The 20,458-nt window shown below is 32.1% G+C and overlaps 1 protein-coding gene across 1 annotated transcript; it reads right to left on the bottom strand.

The window, feature by feature from the left end:
• Positions 1-1,008: 1,008 nt before the first annotated feature.
• On the bottom strand, positions 1,009-19,372 carry Ubqn (ubiquilin). The gene is made up of 11 exons (XM_088225952.1): positions 19,225-19,372; positions 18,896-19,082; positions 15,148-15,245; positions 9,510-9,653; positions 8,742-8,880; positions 8,076-8,183; positions 7,744-7,991; positions 5,906-6,019; positions 4,045-4,218; positions 2,528-2,657; positions 1,009-2,255 (listed from the first exon to the last, which is right to left on the bottom strand). The coding sequence occupies exons 1-11, from the start codon at positions 19,324-19,326 to the stop codon at positions 2,179-2,181; spliced, it is 1,521 nt and encodes a 506-aa protein (XP_088082078.1). The 5' UTR covers positions 19,327-19,372; the 3' UTR covers positions 1,009-2,178.
• Positions 19,373-20,458: the final 1,086 nt, after the last annotated feature.

The following is a 20,458-nucleotide window of genomic DNA, read 5'->3' as shown; positions in this document are numbered from 1 at the left end:
TTTAAATGCTATGAAAAGCCTTGCATTTCTATCAGTCACTTGACATGATGTTTCCATTTTCACGTACACTAGCGCAGTACTAAATCTTTTTAATTAGACTAAAAAACACCTTGCTTCATTTGAATGAATAGGTTATTTTTATTGTTATCTTGTATTTTGTCAATGAATGCAAAAGTAACAATGGTATTATAACAATATACTCTTATTAAATAACAAAATAGAATTTAGGAGTGGAACATTAGGTCATCTCAAAATCTTTCAAGTATACAGTAAAGTTATCAAAATGTAAAAACAACTCCAATTCTTGTTAACAGATGCATTTTGTGCGTAGATCTAAAATACCTATCAACGGTCTACATTTAAGATGCACGGAAGGGATGCGGTAGTGTGTTGTGACGCTGCCCGGTTGAGTTTTGTGATAAAAATTGGCATGTTATTTACTACAAATATAAAGTATTTGTGAATAATAAACGTAGATCCTGTTTATACCTACTTTGGCAATCTTAAGTTGATTTACCTCAACAATATTATCAATTTAGTTAGTAAAACCAACTAACTTTATTTATAAGAAATACACAATATTTATCATTATTGACTATCTCAAGAATGGTAAACCCAAGAGTTTAAATTATATTTAGTACCAAAATTTTCAACATTGTATACAAGAAATGATTCAGTCAGTGCCCAGGCGAAATTGATGTACGTAAAATTGAACCAGAATCCCAGGCGAGTGTTTTCAACTCGACGGCTACTCTCTGGTAAAATATGTGAAAAAGAAAAGGAAGTGGAGATTAGTGGCGGAATCATTAGTTTGTTTGCCTACTATACCCGAAATCCTGGGTTCGATTCCTGGCAAGATTGATGTAAAATATTTAACTGGTTTTTTGTAAGACTGATCTAGCCTTCTTGTAAATTATCTACAAAACAAATGATCACTAATACCCCGCGATTAGAGTACCGATGAGTGCAGTAATGATGATGCAAGGAAGGGATTAATAAAACAAACCATTTAAAGGAATTTTCAGTTGATGTATTTAGCAAATAATATTCCTTACATGAATTTCATATTTTCATCATATAATTATGATAGTAGATTGATTACCTTTCAATTTCAATACCTAAATACCATTAGCTTTCTATATAGAACACCATCTGCTTGGACACAGATCCTACGGGCCAAGTGTGATCCAATTATTCCTCTGATCCGAGTAAGTCTAGGCACACAAGTAAACATTAACAATGCAGGCATGCTCAAACTTTCTTTTTCCTATCCAATATCACTCTGGGAATGGTACTTCTGAACTGTGGTATTATGTATTGCCAAGTGACATTAAAAAACTAGACACATTAAACACAGATAATTTTGCAGAGACATTATTCATTCTAACGCTAGATACACAGTTTTAATAATGTTTCATAGTAAATAAGTTAAATACATTTAAAGGTATGTCGAGGCTATTTTAAGATAAGGGGAAATTGGTCAAAAATATAAATAAATGTAGAAAAAATGTGTAAACAACAAACAAGTGCGTTATTGAAATTAGGTTTTAAATGATTATAAATTATACATTATTAAAAATAATATGAACTTTTACCACAGTGTCTAATAACTAACCACCATATTGTAGCACTAAAGAAAATAAACATAGGGACATCAAGTAATACCTTCGCTCGGAAGTTAATTTCTCATTTGACTACCCTCAAATAGTATAGGTACAAAAACATCTAAAATATTAAGGAATGATAGCGGAGTTTAAAAATATTTTTAATATAATTATTTTAATGAAATCGGATGAGTTAAAAAAATATTTTGAAATAAAATAATATTAAAAGGTTCACAAAACACATTGGAAACATAAAAAAAACAAACAAAAAATGTATTGTGTAATATGCAAAACATAACACCGTAACCATTGACCAATGAAATGTCGACGAAAAGCGTAAACGATTTTAAAGTAATTAATAAATTACTAACTTTAATATTGATAAATAAATCAGCCCGTATTTCGATACAATAATAAATTTTAAAAAGCATTAGAGCAATCAAAAAATTACAGAAAAATGGATGCAATAAGAAATTTCCATGTGACAAATCGCATTTATACTGCGTGGGATTTGATAGTGAAACCGGGTCATTGAATAGATTGTTTTATAACTTCATAAATTGGATTAAGAGTGTTAGCTTAAGGAAAGCTGTCCAAGTGCCAGTAGTCTCTCCACCGCAGCGTTGATGTCACCGAATGTTGCAGTCAGAGCTGTAAATATACCACAGCATAATGAAATCTACACACTCATACTAAACGTTCATCAATTCAATAAAAAAAATGTTACTATGTATTAGTTAGTGTAGTAAAATAAAAATACCTGCACATTATTGATTATGTCATTGTATTCGGATATGGTACTCCAGAGAAATAAAGAGTTAATTATTTTAATGTATTACAAAGTCCATGAACCTACTTTTTACAATTGGAAGGATAACTATAACACTATTTCAAAGCATATCAATGATGTATGGAATAATAACCTTGCAAATTGGCATCCCTGTTCATGAATCCCATGGCTGCAAGCTGCTCTAGCTGCTGGCTGTAGCGTTGCTCGGGGGCGACATTCGGGTCTGCGTTATTTCCCATAGAGGACACCATGCGTTGCATAAACTAAAACACAACATTCACATGACAAACCATTACTGAATAAGAAAGTTTGGAGTATTTTTTTTTGCAATTTATCATATATAACAGTACCAGCTACAATTTAACTAAGGTAAAACTTTTTATTGCTGTTATTTTGCTGGCACTGTGATTTTTTTAAATTAAAAATGTAATGCATAGGGTTGTTTTTAAACAAAGTATAGGTTACGGGGAATTTGAAATAGCGCATGTAATGCAGCAAAAACCCCTTTTTTACATTCTTCAAAGAAACAAAAAAAAGTGTAAAACTAAGGAAACACAAAGTGAGGAAATGAGAAATGTATGAAAAAAATGTCATTACATGAAATTAATGTTCTAGACTAATATGTAAATACTGCCAAAGAAATAGCGATTGTAAAAACTGTCATAATTGGGGATTATGAATATTTTTACTTATTTTTAAATGATTTCATTAGGTTTAGATGTAATCTTGTTTTCTCCAGCCTGAGTCTATATCAACATTTATAAACATTCTGCATCATAATTTATTGATATAAAGTTTTATTCTTCCTAAACATGTCAACTGCAGGAACAATTCAGTAAAATGGTCATTATAAAATTTTGTTCAGAAAATGTACGAAGATTTAATAAAAACTAACCCTAGAGGGGATTAGATAATAAAATGTCCATAGTTAGAATGTGTTACAGTGCGCATTATCACTAGGAAAACGTCACTAAGAATGTTTGATTGAAAAATGTTTCAAAATAGCTTTTAAAACATCATCATCATTCCCTTTCCGCACCTAATGGTACATAGGGCACTGCATTGGTACACCAATCGCAGCGTATCTTGACAATTTTTTGTTACATGAAGGTAAGATGATCAATCTTACGCTTCAGGGACTATGAAATATTCTAGTGTGAAAACACCCTTTTAAATACATATTTCATGCCAACCATGTCGGGAATCGAACACGAGACCCCTTGAATGGTAGGCAAACGCCCTGACCATTACACCACGAGGCCGACAAAAAACTTTAAAACACAAAAATGTCAATTACACTGCACCCATTTCAAATTTAGTTTGAGACGATAGTTCAACCTTTATTTGATGATTACCTGCTTTTATTCTTTAGTTTCAGCACACCTAGCCCGCAGTACCGTTTTTATGTCAATCTTACTTTGTAACTTTATGACACATCAAATGAAATTAAACACAAAACTGGGGTGATGAAAAACATTTATTGACGGAAATATTTGTATGGCAATGCATCAGCGTGATTCAGATGTGACATGGTTTACCATGCACTGTTTTATGATCCTATGTACTATCACTGCTCAATAATTTATATTTTTATCTAATTTTCAATGGTGCTGTATCAAATCATCAGCAAGTCTCGTTGGTGGTATTTACCTGTGAGAATATATCAGGGTTGTTGGGTGTTGGGGCCGTAGTGGTGGTGGAGGTGTTGGTGGGAGGGACTGGCGGGGGCACGGTAGCCCCAAGACCTAGGGCTCCTCCCAGCCCTGGCACGGCAGTCCTCAGCTGTTCCACCCCCTGCTGAATCTGGAGCAGTGCATTTAGGGCCTGAAAAGAACACAAACAAGACATGTGAAACACACTGTTATTTTTACATTACTTTTTTTCTATTAGGATCATTTACTCCATTCTTGAACAAATTTTAACTGAAAATCCCAATGTCATTGTATATGTAAATCATAATATATGATCAATGTTCCTTTTTACATCTTGGACCTACATCCTTTAATAGTCTGCCAAAATATGTTTGGGACAGTATACAATACTATTTCAAGATTCAAAACATATATTTTTTTTTAATACCCGAAAGAAAATTCAAAATAAAAATTTACAAAATACTCCAAATACAAGCAAAAATATATATTGATAAATGGAAGTCCAACTAACCTTGAAACTATGGTCACCCAATAATCCAATCTACTTACATTTATTAACATATTACAACAGAGATGAAGAACGTTTAAGAGAAGGTAATATAGAAGTCTAGGCATCTACAGGGCTTATGACCTGTCAATGGCTGGTTTAAGTGGCCACTTTACACACTGTGTAACATTCACCATTCTGCCTATATTTCCAATTGGAATCCAGTTCTTGTCTACAAAAATTTGGACAAACTCAAAATATTGTTGATAAATTACCTGGTCCATGAAGAAGTATAGAAATTGAAAAAATAATATTATCTAGTATGTAGGTGAAATAATTCAATTGGATGAATCTCACCCGCATAAATAAAGGTTTTAGCTCTTTAACTTCACAAACATCAACAGATGAAAGAATTGAAGGAATATAGATGTTCAAATACAGGCAGAATGGTAAATGTTACACAGTGTGTAAAGTGGCCACTTAAACCAGCCATTGACAGGTCATAAGCCCTGTAGATGCCTAGACTTCTATATTACCTTCTCTTAAATGTCCTTCATCTCTGTTATAATATGTTAATATAAACAGCTCCCCAGGGAGTTGAATCCAGTTCTTGTCTACAAAAATTTGGACAAACTCAAAATATTACATACATTTAGTTGAGATTTGTAACAATGTATTTAAATTTTAAATCAATTATTTATTGTGTAAGTAAAAAGACTAGTCAAAATCTATTTTTTGTGTAAATTTTGACCAATTTACTCTTCTTTTGACCAGTCTGTATTTTGGTTTGCTGGAAGAGATTGTCTTTAGCAATAAGTCCGCCAAAGTAATTATAGTTTGTATTTAGAGATTTAAAATAATTAAAACTTAATTAAAATATATTCCTTGGCACGGGTTTTCCCAGTGAGAAATACATGATTAATTCAATTATGTAATGTATTCCGATTATAAGAAGTATTTAATAAATAAAAATATATAAACATTTTATCAGGCATAATTTATTTTTTTTAATACTTGGTGTTTCAGGGCCAGGCCACAAAATAGAGGAACATTCCTCATGGTAAGGTTTGTATTTAACACAACAATTAAAGAATCAGCAATTTATTTTATAACTAAACATATTTTATTATAGAAATAAAAGACGAGTGATACTTTAATAAGATGCCTGTCTCGGAGATGTCGCGAAAACAATGAATCCATTATAAACTTGTTTTTCCCAAGTTTGTGGATTAAAGTACCACTGGTCTTTTATTTATATAATAAATTACAATGAATTTCCATCAAGAATTTTCACTTACAAACCTTGAATTAAAAAATATTTTGTTTACGACTGGATCAATTCCGATATTGAAAAGTAAAATTTTACACTAACCTGAGGATTTGTCATCATTTGTGAAATTTCCGGATTCTGTAGCTGGGATAGAAACTGGGGCATCATTGAACGTACACTCTCTTGTAGTTGTGGATTTCCAGCAAACATGGGATTCTGAAGGAAAAAAAAACATTATTCTTTCGTCATTCCCTCATTACAACAATAACAATAGAAGACTCATGTAATTTCTTCGAGAAGGTAGATAGAGATAATAAAATAAATGCCGCACCACTCTATTTTTACATACAGACCTAGTTTTTCCTACATTCATGCATCTTTTCAGGTTTCTTTATTTTGCCGATAATGCTTATCTCAACATTTTGCATGAACCTCCTATCATAAATGATTTTACCATACAATCTCTTAGGGCCAAAGATACGAACTAGCCGGCCCCCGGCGCTAGATATTTAATTTTACTTACACAGTCCCACAACCCGCCTATGTGCGTTCAGCTCAAAGTATTTCTCTGAACTGACAAATATTGTTAGAATTTTTTTTTAATTTGCAAAAAATAAATTTCTATGGACACAGGCAATTCTAGCGTTTCAACATATTCCCGAAATTTTACTGAATCCCAATGAAAATTTAATTACATTGAAGTGATTTTAAGAGATTTAGAGCATTATTTAGCTTATTTTATCTGGGATTATGAAAAGATTTCTTAATAAAATAACAGGTGCTTGGAGCATGACAGAAAAGGCATTTTGCAAGTTTTTAAGTAAGTCCCTGCATTTATTTTTCATAGGATTTTAAAAATTTCAATTTCATTGTATACCTTAGATATTTACCTAACTATCCGTGTAGAATTAACAGTTTAATCTTCAGTGATATTTCTTGCTTCTATTGGAATGATGCAATGTGATGTTTTTAATATCTGACCCTCAAATGAGATCAAATTTTGACAGCATTGGAACTCATCAAACTTGGTTATTACAAAGAAGATGGGACCGATCGAATTTGCTCATGATAAGCATTACTCGTTATACCCGAGATAGGCTTTTTAAAAATCTAATCGTCATTGCATATTGTCACCAAGGAAACAAATTGATATATGTATAATGCATACAGATAAAAAATAAAACTGTTAAAAAAAAATCATAATAAATGCTAACAAAGATACCACTTTCTAAATTACAAATGCAGATAAATAAACATTCATATTTTTTCACAATGTTTACACTGTGGATAAGGATAGAGATAACTTTTTACTAACTTCAACATTTTTCATGCTACATTCTATTTCACAAATAACTTTTTTACAAATTGAGACACTTCCTTGTAAGTGTTTATAATTCGAGGGTTAGTTTTCAACTGATAACACTCGTAACGTTTATTATCCATTGACTATAAAACATTAAAAAATCTGAAAAACATTATAAAAACCCAAAGTTGTAAATTGTAATGTGGTGCCGAGCAGGAACTAACGTGTTCACAAGGCTAGAATTTTTTACAAACAATTTCAACCATATGTGATATTTTGTCAATGTTGTCGGCAAAAACACCAATTAGGTACTTAGACAGTTATATAGTATCATAAACGTTATTGGAGCCCGTTTGGATTTTATTACTTGGATATTAGTTCGAAAATTATGTTTTGAAAGGATTGAAGAATTTTTGCTTAACTGTCGACAATATTTTATTTTTGTTCGGTATGTCCGAGAAGCAGATCGTTATAAAAGTTAGTAAATGTATGGAAAAAACCATAAACTAAAATATCAAGGAATGTTTCCTCCTCATCTGAGATCTCGCTATTTCCGTGATCGTTATAACCAAGTTTGAAATTATTTCTATCCTTCACATGAATACATTAGGATTGATATGAATAATTTAATAGGAACCTGGTTGATGATCTGTGTGGCCATGTTGGGGTCAGCCTGAAAGGCTTGCAGCATGGACTGCGTGTAGGGGGCGCTTAGCATTGACTGCATGAGGCGAGGGTTCTCCGACATCTGCTGCAGCAGTGACTGCATGCCCGGGGTGTTGAGCAGCCCCGGGGGAGCGCCCCCGCCCCCGCCGCCGCCCTGCGCCCCCCATGGGTTGGGGAGCGGTTCTCGGTTCTCGCTGCCTTGCTGTGGGTTGGTGCCATCTACAAACAAACTCACGACTAGTAATACACAGACGTTTAAACAGTTGATCTATTTTGTCATAATAAACAGCAGTAAGAACTCACCAGAATTATCAACTAAACCAGAAAATGGATTTCCAGCAAAACTGCTGGCAGCTGCCAACATTGGCTCTTGTATGTCTCTGTACATCCTCTGTAGGGCGTTGTAACCGCCTGCAATAAGTACACAATATTGCACATGCACTTTTACATTATTCCGTTTTCAAACCTAATGGTGCATAGAACACTGCACTGCTACACTAATCGCAGTAAGGTAAGTCTTACGCTTCAGATGCCAGGGACCATAAAATATTTTGGTGTTAAAATATCCTTTTAAATAAATATTTCATGTCAACCCACCCTGTCGGGAAGCGGACCTGATATCTTTCGCATGGTAGGCAAATGTGCTGACCATTTGACACAGAGGCGGCCATGCTGTACATACAATAGATAAAATTGCTAAATTCTTCAACAAATCAAATTTCCCTTTAGGATAAAAATTAATTAAATGAACAAAACATGTCAAATATATATTTTTTCATCCAACTATTCACTAAACTAAAGTCATAATTTTATCTCCTGTATCATCGCTGTTCACTGGAATATCAGATTACAAAAAGGTGCAGTTGGCTAAATTTTTGGAGGTCGGAAAAAAATGCTAAGATTACTTGCATGGCCTTGGAGCAGAGACTTGAGAAAAATATTGAAATTAAATATATAAAACAAACATACCTGGTATGCTCTCCAAATTAGACATTGCACGATCATGAGAGCGCATGAGTTCTTGTAGCATAGCTGGATTCCGAGCTAATTCCATAGTTTGTCGTAGCAATTCTGGATTATTTAGCATACGGTTTATTTCGGGATTACGCTGTAAACATATTAAAAACATGATACCAGTATGTATTTATTACAAAATATGATTAGTATACACCATCGATCAATCTTAAATAAAAAATAAATAATGCAAACATGGTAAGGTGGATAATGGAAAATGGATGCTAATGTTACGACAAACATCAAATTAAGCTATGATTTTGTATCTTAAGATGCTATGTACCTGTATCTTTAGATTTAAATCTTCAATACAATATTCAAATTTCAAAATCCAAACGACAAAAGTTTTTACAAGTATTAAAAGAGGATTCAGTTTAATTATGAAATGCAGCAAAAAATTTCATATAACGTACAATATACTTTAAAATAAAGCAAGAATTTACTGATAAATATAATTCAATCAAGCATATAGCTAAATTATCCAGAATTTTCATTTTACTGTACAGATTCAATTTGTATTTACATATATTTGTATTGCTGATACCTAATTTAAATATTTAATTTATCATTTGCTTAGTTGTTGTGAGATGAAAAAAAGCAAAATAGTCCCCTCGATCAACAAAATGAACATAATATAAATCAAGATTAAGTACATTGTCTTAAAATTGTGAGAGAGGCAGATGTTTTTGTTTTGGATCAAAGTAATAAAAATATTAGACTTACAGATATAAGGTCTTGCATCTGCGGATGTGAGGTGATCAGACTACGCATGTTCTCCGGATCATTCATCATTTGTTGTACCAGAGGATTATCTAACACCTGTCTCAGCATGTCAGGGTTAGATAATAATTCCGATTGCATACGGGCCTACAATTTAAATATATTAATATTGAAGTATTAAGAGAAATATCAATGTATAACATATACATAATAGCAAGACACTGCGTTGGTATTGTCATGATAATAAATCAATATCAAGGTGACTCGATTTACAATTGAACTCAGTTATGCAGAAAGCAGCCAGCCATAGAAAAGTAAAACTGAGATAATAGCACTTTTATGAAAAGAGTGAATAACTCAATCTACACAACAGTTGAAATGATTTTTACGTTTACAAATGATAAATAATGCAAACATTTTTTTTTTTACTATAGAAAAAATAATTTTATTATGTATTTGACCAGTTTCAATGATTTTTAAAGTCTGGCTGACCACACAACCTAAGATGTGCATTTTGCAGAAAACAGCCAGCCCCATAAAACTTTAATATGTGTGTGTCATTATGTATTAAACATATTATATTTTTTTCATATTAGGATACTTAATTGTGAAGAATCACTTAATTCATTTGTTACAATAACTTTTAAAACAATTTAATTATGCGCTAAAGGAGTTTTGGTGGTTTTTATGTTTTTTTTTTGTTTATTCATATTTTTTCTCTTACACGGTATAATTAATAATAAAAATAATGTGACCTACTGGGGTTGCCCGTGCCGAGAACACTTAACAATATACTTTTTTTTATAAATATTTTTACATTTGAGAATAAACAAAGAAGACTAGCATAATAAACAGAGATAATTAACAAAATGTTCAGACAGTTTTAAACACTACGTATTTATATTTATAATTAATTTATGTACGTCTGTATTTATTTATATTACAAAATGCACAATGTGGTCTGGCTAGCCACACAACTTATGTTTTTTTGCAGAAAACAGCCAGATATGATATTGAATGATATCTCATTCAAACTTTGAATGCATGAGGCGACATTCTATATTAAAACCATTTTTTTTAACATACTTGGTATTTAAATTTAAAAAATGAAATTACTAAGTATTCATCCATTTTAATTTATTTAAGAGAACTAGATTTCTAGGCGCATTAATCTTCCCATAAGCATCTATACCACTAGATTTTTGTAGAGCTGTGGGTGTTTTTTAAATAATTTTATTGGTGTGTCACCTTAAAGGTGTTTTGCCAGGTGTTTTCTGCAAGTGGAGAATTGCCGTTTTAGTGATCAACACTATTTTCGGAAGGTGATTATAACAGTTTATGAAAGCAGCATGGCCGTTTTTAGCAGAACATAGAATTGATCTTACTGCACCCAATAACACCAATATATAGTTTTTTCAAAATTGTGGATGTTTTCTGCATAACTACATTCAACTTCAAGTCTATCTCAGGGTAGAGAATGAAAGTGAAACTATTCATTCATCTGTAATCTCGACCAAGAATCATTTGTATTTTTTATTAACATGGAAAGCCAATAACACTTTTAAATATACGCAACTATCAACCATAAGGCCTTTTGATTTTACAACAAAAAGAAACCGGAAAAGAAATCACACGGCTACGGCATAGTATCTTCTATGATTCTGATAGATTTACTTTAAAGCACAGCAAAGCATAGGCGGTAATTGTTTGCTTGATGGTGGATTTCCAATTTATGCAGTTCAAAAATAACTGTATCAATGAATATAAGAATGATGACAGACGTCGTGGTATAATATACAGTTTATAAACATATAAGGGCGGGTATTTTGTCTCAAGGCAATGAGGAAGTTCTTAGAAGTGGTTTTTTATTTATTTGTTAATAGACTATTAAACTAAGCAAAAAAAAGTTTTGTAATTTTGAAAATACTCCACGTGTGACATCACAAATTCTTTTTGGTGAGTTCTGCTGATTGGTGAATCGGCTTCCCGTAAACCAGAAATCTATCACAAATACTCCATAATTAGTTGATTTAAAAAAACTAGTGACGTTGTTTATTAAATTTATTAATATGCATAATAATTATTATTATTTTCATACATTTTTAAGAAACTTCGCCGTACAATTTAATGCTATAATTTTTACAGCGCGTAAGAATTTTATTTTTTTATATCCAAATTCCCCTAACACTGAACATCCTCATTTCAATTACACGAGGGAGTATGGTAGTTATCCATGGCTCTATCCCACTGCATTCCCCTTGGGCATGCTTGGGACCAACAGCATATTTTATTAGGATGATTGTAACACTTTTTATAAAACATTGAAATAAAGCGAAAAATATGAAATTACTTTTTCCCAAACTTATATATTAAAGATCTTCTTTTTAATAACATACAAAATGATACGTCAATCCTTAAACCTCATACACACATTTGTCTAATATCAAACACCTTCCAGGAATTAGCAAACACCCTGTTAGCCACACGTGGGACAGTAACTACCAAAAATCTACAAAAGCTGGCCTAAGGATATTTTTATTTGTTTAAAGTTTCAACTCTGTGGATAACAATCCATAGAGTTGAAACGGTGCTTTATCTGTTTAGTTCTTTTATTGTTTACTTTTTATCATGCTCAATGTTTAGTTTTGTAAATTTATTAATAATTTAAAGTTGCTAGAATTTCACTCGCCCATGCGCTTTGGAGCTTCAAGACGTGCTGTAATCTAGCTCCTATATATCATAATTGGAGACGAGGAACTAGAATCCCAGCTGTCCATGCGCTCTGTAGCTGCAAGACGTGCTGTGATATTTATTTATTGTATAGCGCTAGGGTGTCCCAGACTATAAGGGCATTTTTTTTTATAGATTGAGACACGTATACCCTCTTATTTTGTTCCATTTGACCTTAATAACTGAAATAATAAATATTATTGAAATCGGATAGCGATAGCCCGTACCGACTTTATGTCAAACTTTGAATATAAAAGTTTGTATGGAAACCATAGGGGAATATTTTAACTTAATATTTATTTTGTAAATAAAACAATGGTACTTTGATTATTGTATCATATTTATTATGTATTATACATATTAATTATTTAAAGAACATTATTAATTAAATTTTCTTTTTAAGGTTTGTTTTTTACAGTCAGGATATACTTTTCTGTGTTCTTGTACGCAACGTAATAAATATTGTTTTTGTTCCTCGTCCACTGTGATTAAGCCATGAAAGTCTTGCATCAACTTAACAGCTCTTTCAGCCATATCATTAACTGCTTTCAGTGACTGCACCTTCATTTTAGCGTGTTGAAACGAAGCATTAGCAAGCCACGAAGTAGGACACTCCATGAGAAAACTGTCATCAATTATGAGTCGCCTGAAAAAGGATCTGCTGTTCATGGAAACAAAGTCATCGATGTTTTTTTCGAAAAGAGGCCCGCTAAGTTCTTCTCTCGATGGAATGTAGCGTTTGTGGACCGATGGATTTTCTTTGGCCAAATTAGCAACTATTTTTACCTTACTTTCTTGGTTAATATCATCGTCAAATAGAGACAAGATAGACACTTCGTCTGCTAAATACCACAAATGCTGGCAAAACTTCTGTATAGCTGCTTTTGTTATAGTTTTGTCGACCATTTCGTATGCCTTCACAGCCTTCAAAAAGCACAAGTCCTGGTAGGGAGCTTTTACCGCTAAAGTGCATTGCAGCCAAGGCTTGACATAGGATGTCGCGATTAACAGGCAGACGTCTAATAGAGCTGTTTTGTCCTTATTTGACATTTTGAATTGAGAGCTAAACAACGATATTTTTAATGAATAAATAGCTCTCGCCATCCATTTTGCTTGGTGCATGGCGCCTGGAAGCCGAATTTTAAATTCATTAACTTTATCTCCGAGAAGAAATATTATGCAGAGCTCTATTAACTCTCGATAGTTATCTCTTACAATTTCTATGGTCAATTCAGTTCTGTAATACTCTAAAAGTTCATCAATTTTAGAATCGTTCAGACGTAATAGCGTTTCTTTGTAGCTTTGTATCTTCTCTACATTGATGTTTTTCCAGTTTGATCGAAAATTTTTGAATAAAGGGATATCGGGACTTGTAGTGACTTGGCTGATTTTGGCCTCGAACACAGCTTTTAGTACCAATTCGTAGATGTGATGGCGGCAAGCAAAAATCAACATTTCTCTGTTCAATTTCGGCCTATGTTAGAAGCAGTAGTATCACAACAGAGGATCTGTGATTTATCTTCAAGATTCCAGTCAACAATAGTATTCCAAAATGCTTGTGCCTGTTCGCTTCCCGATGAGTTTTCTAATTTTGGCACAGCAATAAGTTGTTCTTTATTATCGTATGAAATAACGATTGGTAGACGTTCCTCTTTAGATTTGCGTACATCTAAAGCCGGCAACAGTTTTCCATCCCAGTGGACAGTTACAGTATCTGGTACATCGTTTTGAAAATTAAGTTTTACAGCTTCTGCGCGCTGTTTTCGCTTTTCTGTACGAATTCTTTGGATGGAGGACTTGCTTATAGGAAATTCGTCAGTGTTGTGGCCAAGTGCTTCAATAATAAAGACAGAATCTCTCATAGTTAACTGACACCTGTCTAATGCCGCCACCAGTTTCGGAGTAACAAAATTTTTCTTCACAGAAGTTTTAATAGTATCGGGCTGTTTCCTCTCAATTGGAATGGACAAATCTTCTTGTAAGTCCGTTACTTCAGAATCAGAAGATGAAGTTTCTTGTAATGGCTCATGAGAAGACGTAGAGGGTGTTATGGATGCCAAATAAGTGGCCAGCTGCTTTTGCTCCTGGATATTTCTAAGACTCGCCTTTTCCTCCTTTTCTGTCAATTTTTTGTCCACTCCAGCTAAATGACCAGGTCGTCCTGGCTCTCTCTGCTTTTGTAAGAAAATCTTATCTTCATTTATCTTTATTAATTCAAGCGCATCGGCATGTGCAATATCAAATATTTTTTTTGTATTTGTAACAAACTCTTGTCGATGCTGCTCAAACACATCTTGAGTTTTGTTTGCATATTTTTGCAAATTTCTCCAATCTTGGTATAAGGCTACAAGATTCTTGACACAGTTAGGTAAAGATTTAGTCGGTATACGTGCCTTTTCCCAATAAATAATGCACTCACGAATAGTAAGATTTGCACTTTAATCGACGCTTAAATTGACTTTGCGAATATTATAAAATAAAACCGCCAGCACTTGTCCATTAGAGGGAAGTTTAGAACCTGTAATTTGATGTTTTATATCTCGAACCAAAAATATTTCCTTTTTAGAACTGCGTAACTCCACAGACATGTTGACACAACGAAAACAACGCGTTCACTAATAAAAACAAACACGATATAATAAGCACATTAACACTTAGTTCGCGCGCGCCGTACTATGTAAGTTCTGACAAGTTCCGATGGAAGTTGGCACGGGTTGCCGTGATTCAATTTACGTGAAATTTTATTTATAAGTGTTTTGACATCATTCAAACAAAATTAAAGGGTATGCATTGAAAGAATAAAACTTTAATTTTTCTGGGACACCCTATACAGCACCCTTGAGGTGATTTTCACAAAAATGGCACCATATAAATTAACCAAATATAGTAATAATAATAGGTTAGCTGTTACCTGTATATCCATAAAGGAACCTTGCCCAAGCCCCATATTTTCTAATCCTGCGAGTCCTCCAAGAGAGTTTAATCCAAATGGTGTTGCACTGATGTCAGCTATAAAAAATGTACATATTTTAGTAATAATAATGCATAAAAACATTATTTATAGATAGCTACATAGTGAACTTTTTCCCTGGAAGGTTAATTTACAGAAATAGTAATTAATTAAATACCGATTACATAAGCAGAAAAATAACACAATATAAATAAAATAATCAACCATTTATTCAAGTGTTTTTTGTGGAAATGGGATGTTGCAGCTAATTGAACAAAATTTAAAAAAGTAGAAGCCTATACCGAAATAATCTATCAGCTTTTTTACAAAAAATTCAATTAAGATCTATGGCAAAATTGTACACTTTTGCTAGTGTGATGTTTATCTCAATCATTTCTATTGTGACAAGATGAAAGATACAATTGTTATGGTAAGTTAAAATATCAATAAAAAAAATATTTTCATAGAAACAGAATGATGAAATCCATATTGTATGCAATCGTATAAATTATTGAATAAAAAACTAAATGCCACTTGGCACTGAAATAGAATAGAAAAATGGTGACAAGTAGTTTTGTTTTATTTCTTATCTACAATATATTTTTATTGTTTTATTTCTTATCTACAATATCTACAATATAAGAGTCAATTAAAAGTAGAGTCATAATTTAGGTACACTTGATCATACATTGTCAAATGAATTTTAATGATGATTGTCATTTATTGCAACAAAGGAGGAAATTGTAATACAGGGCTTATGACCTGTCATTGGCTGCTTTAAATTCGTTTCCTCAACTCTTCCACCTGGTGAGTGTAACTAGGGCCCGCCAGAGTTAAGTAACTTTTAAAAATAATAATAGTTATTTAAATTGATGTTACTAATATAAAATTTATATTTGAAGCACTTACTTTGTGGTTATTCATTATAATAAAATAAATATAAAACAAATTTGTTTTTGACCACATATTTTTTTTCTTCTACCAATAAGCTTATTTATCAAGGTATAATTTTCTAAATGAATCTTATCATATTTTAATTTAACAGTGTTTATTAAATATTAAATCTAAACATATGGAGCTAATAAGTCAAGTCTTTTTGTCATGTTCTTGTAAATATGGGAGGTGTGGAGTGAGATGGATACGCTCTTTAAAACTTTTCTAATTCCCTACCATCAAACATTCAACCTGCATTCTGCACAATTAATAATATAGGAACATTAAAAAAAAAAACAAAGATAATGTCCCTAAATATAATAAATCTGGCATATACCAATTTAATTGTAAGGATTGCAATTCAATCAACATTGGAAAAACTAAAAAAACTTTAATAATAGCGCAAAAGAACACTTATAACTTAACTAAATAATACCTAGTTTTAATAAAGACATTGGATTAAAAGTTCTTCATGTTGAAAATTAAATATTAAATTCAACTTGGAAATCTTAGGAATTAAAAAAGATATTCTTAATTAGAAAAAAAAATAAACAACCAAATAAACAATATTTCCTTTAGTCCACTCCTGTCTAGTTTTAAAGATCATATCCATCTCACTTTACACTTCCCCCCCTTTAAAAGAACTACATGCCAAAAAGACTTGACTTATTAGCTCCATATGTAACGATGTAATATTTAGTAATCACTGTAAAAATAAAATAGTATAGAATTAATTTGTTAAGTATAGCTTGATAAAGAAGCTTATGTAGCTTTGAGTAGGTTGTAGGTCAGTAGAAAAATAAAAAATAAGTGGTTGGAAAAAAGTTGTTTTATATTTATTTTTTTACAATATAATTTGTTTTTCTTTAATTGAGATTATAAAGTTATTTAAATTGACAATATTTTGAGTATGTGTCCAAATATTTGTAGATGTAGATTGGAGTTATCAAAACAGACATTTATTGAAACTGAGAGAGTAAAACATCTTTGAGGGAATATGGAAGTCTAAGCATTTAGAGGGCTTATGGCCTGTCATTGGCCAGTTTAAGTGATTACTTACACACAAAAGTCAACAGTGAAAGTATTTACTTCACATACTCGAAAACTGTTTTAAAGATCGAGGGTCTTCCTATCGGTTTTGCTCATATTAAAATTTAATAAGCCTGGATTTTAATGGAATTTAACTCTTCTACTCCAAAGTCATACTTGACATTCACAAAAATAGCACTCAGGCGATTGTGAGAACTGCACGCGCATGCGCACTCAACCAGAAGTACAGAAAGAAACGATTTGGTGATTCCAATACCACGTCCAGCGGTATTCCAAAAATCATTTCTATACAACGTCCCTTAACTATATAACCTGATTCCGTGTGTTTGGAAATCTGATAAATCATTAGTATTGCGCCCTTGAGGTATTTTATTACGAAAATGGCGCTATATAAGTTATCCATAATAATAATTGCAAAAGTGAATTACAAGGTTGACAGACATTGGAAGTAAGGAATCTGAGAATTTATTAAGGATAGTAATTTAAATATTATACAATTCCATTGAATCATATTTCATATCTATAAATATTTTTATTTTAACGTTAATTGTATACATATTTTTACATTTTTTGGGCTATAACTGTTTTTCTATTTCTTTAATATTATTTTTATTTTAACATATTACAACAGAGATGAAGAACATTTAAGAGAAGGTAATATGGAAGTCTCTTCATCTCTGTTGTAATATGTTAATATAAACAGCTCCCCAGGGAGTTGAATCCAGTCCTTGTCTACAAAAATTTGGACAAACTCAAAATATTGTTTATTTTTATTTATTGGGAACATATTCTATAACCATATTTGCCGCAACAAATCAGTTTCTTAAAACCGGCATTTGCCCATATAGGAACCGATAGCAACATTAGGCATGCTAATATTTCTGGCTTGCCGACCCTTCATATACTGAGCCAACTCCTAGTACAAGCAGAATTTGTCAGTGTTTTTTGTGCCATTTCTTAAAATATGAAATGTATGTATAAATAAATAAATAAATTTTCACTGCCCCCTTTATTGTGAGTTTGGCAAATTATATGGAAGGCTGATGTCGGATATTGTCATACTTCCTCGTGACAGACCATATTGCAATTGCATGAATGGTGGCAAAAGCTGTATTAATTCACTTGAATTAAATTCAGTTACAAAAATCCATTTTCAAGGCTATTTGATAAAATTACATAGAAAATAACTTAAAGAAATTATAGTTACTAACCACATTTAAAATTTAACTCTAACTTATTAATATGTATCATACAGTGTTAATACCTCAGAGTAATGATGCGCTATGCCTGTAGAGACACAATTCATAGAACAAAAGCGTTGCAAATTTCTGAGGTTTAAAAAATAAATTATAACAAAGGCCTATATTTATTTACAACGTGAATTCAAGAGAAACGAACTAAGCTTACTACAAATTGTGTTGATAAAGCAAAACTTAATTTATAAAAAGATCGTGAAAATTATTTTGTTTAAATAGATAATTATTTACATTTTCACTTACCAAAAATATTTAAGAAATACACAATTTTCAATTGTTTGTGTGCACAAGACCAATATTAAACTAACCGATGAACAAACAAATTACTTAATAATCCAGAACATTATGAAATCTTTCCAGATTCTTCTATTCATTTGACAGTGCAAATTTCAGTTACTCATTTTTAATCCAATGCATTTTCCAACATTTTTTACCAATGGACAAATAAATACTACACATATTATAAATACCTGGGGGTCTTCGAGGGCCGCTCTCGGGTTCTGGCCTTGGAGGAGTTTTGATAACAAGATGAACTGTAGATCCATCTTTGATGTTTTGTGTCCGGAGAGTTTCACTATCTTTCAATATTTTACCGGCGAATATCAAGCATAATTGGTCTGGTTCAGCAGAAAACTTCTCCAAAACCACTTCTTTTAACTAAAAACATGAATTTCATATAATTAAAATGATAACGATTGAACCTAGCCTACAGTCATTGCCAAGTGTCGTCATGCATGGCGTCTGAAGAAAATCTATGAATGTACGTCTCCAGTATACATTCAGTGGATTTAAAACGTACCCGTTTAATATCAGCATCCTCCTCAATTTCGAAAGTTTGTTTTTCTTTCAGTGTTTTAACCGTGATAGTTATTTTTTTCGAGCTTTCCTGTCCCTCTGCCATTTTGGCAATCTACATGACTCTCTAATTTGGCGTTTGATGTATCTGTGAAAATGCACACCTTGTTCAGCCATGCCTCATTTAATTAAAGTACTTACTCAAAAAGTTTAGAATCATAGTAAATCGGGGATAAATGTTCTTCTCCAATATACTTGAAGATGAACAAAAAAAATACGAGCCAGGAATAAATGAATGAGAGAAAAGAAAATAAATGAGAAGTTATGCTATGTACTATGCACCATTGGATTTGGACAAGGGTATGATGATGATAATATGTGAGTGATACAGCCTTTTGAACAAATTCTGTTATGCTTGGGCTGTATGTATTGTTTTTTATCTGTAAATGTATTATATTTGGTGGTTGAACAAACGATAAATCTCTGGATTGGATCTACAAGGGCCAATGCCATAATTTGCAATATTACAGAAGAGCATTTTTTGAGCCATTTCTGTGTCATTATAATGAATGGTTTGATATAATTGATAAGGTATAAAAATAAAAAATAAAAATTTACACTCATATGTGTGTGTATATAAAATAAATTAACTTAACTTGAAATCGGCCATCTAAAAAATGTTGGCTAGAAAATAAAGGAAACCTGATACTTTTTATCCACTTTTAAATCCAAGCCACAGAAATATGCTCTAAAAAAACGTTTTATCTTTCCTTAGTCACAAGTTATTCTATTCTGTGTTGGTATTTTGTTTACACCCGCGCTTTAAACTTTTAAAAATTAATTCTTGTATTCTCAACGGGAATCGAACCCGGAACCCGATCGTGAGCCAAACACCTTAGCCACTACATCATTGAGGCCACCGATACTTGTTGCTCTCTTGAACTGCAGTTTTATAGATAATATATCATTCAAACAGAAACACTGTAATATGTACCACAAATTATGTATTAAAAGGAAAATGTTGTAAAACATTTTTTCGTCCCAAAATTATGCGTGAACAAAAAGAGAAAAATAAAAGGAGGCCTGAAAATACAAGTAGTATCATGTCCACCTTTATTTAAAAAATATGAGATAAGTACACCAAAAGGTTAATAAATTTATACACTTTAAGGAAAAAAATAAACCATGTGACTTGGTATTGTAGCATTCTTAAGCTAGGGTTTCCTAGGACAGCGGTG

This window comes from Micrasema longulum, unplaced genomic scaffold (assembly GCF_059751315.1).
Source record: "Micrasema longulum isolate JH-2025_06_02 unplaced genomic scaffold, ASM5975131v1 h1tg000402l, whole genome shotgun sequence".
NCBI classification, from domain to species: Eukaryota; Metazoa; Arthropoda; class Insecta; order Trichoptera; family Brachycentridae; genus Micrasema; species Micrasema longulum.
The sequence above is the reverse complement of the archived record's forward strand: the minus strand, read 5'-3'. Positions and strand labels throughout refer to the sequence as shown.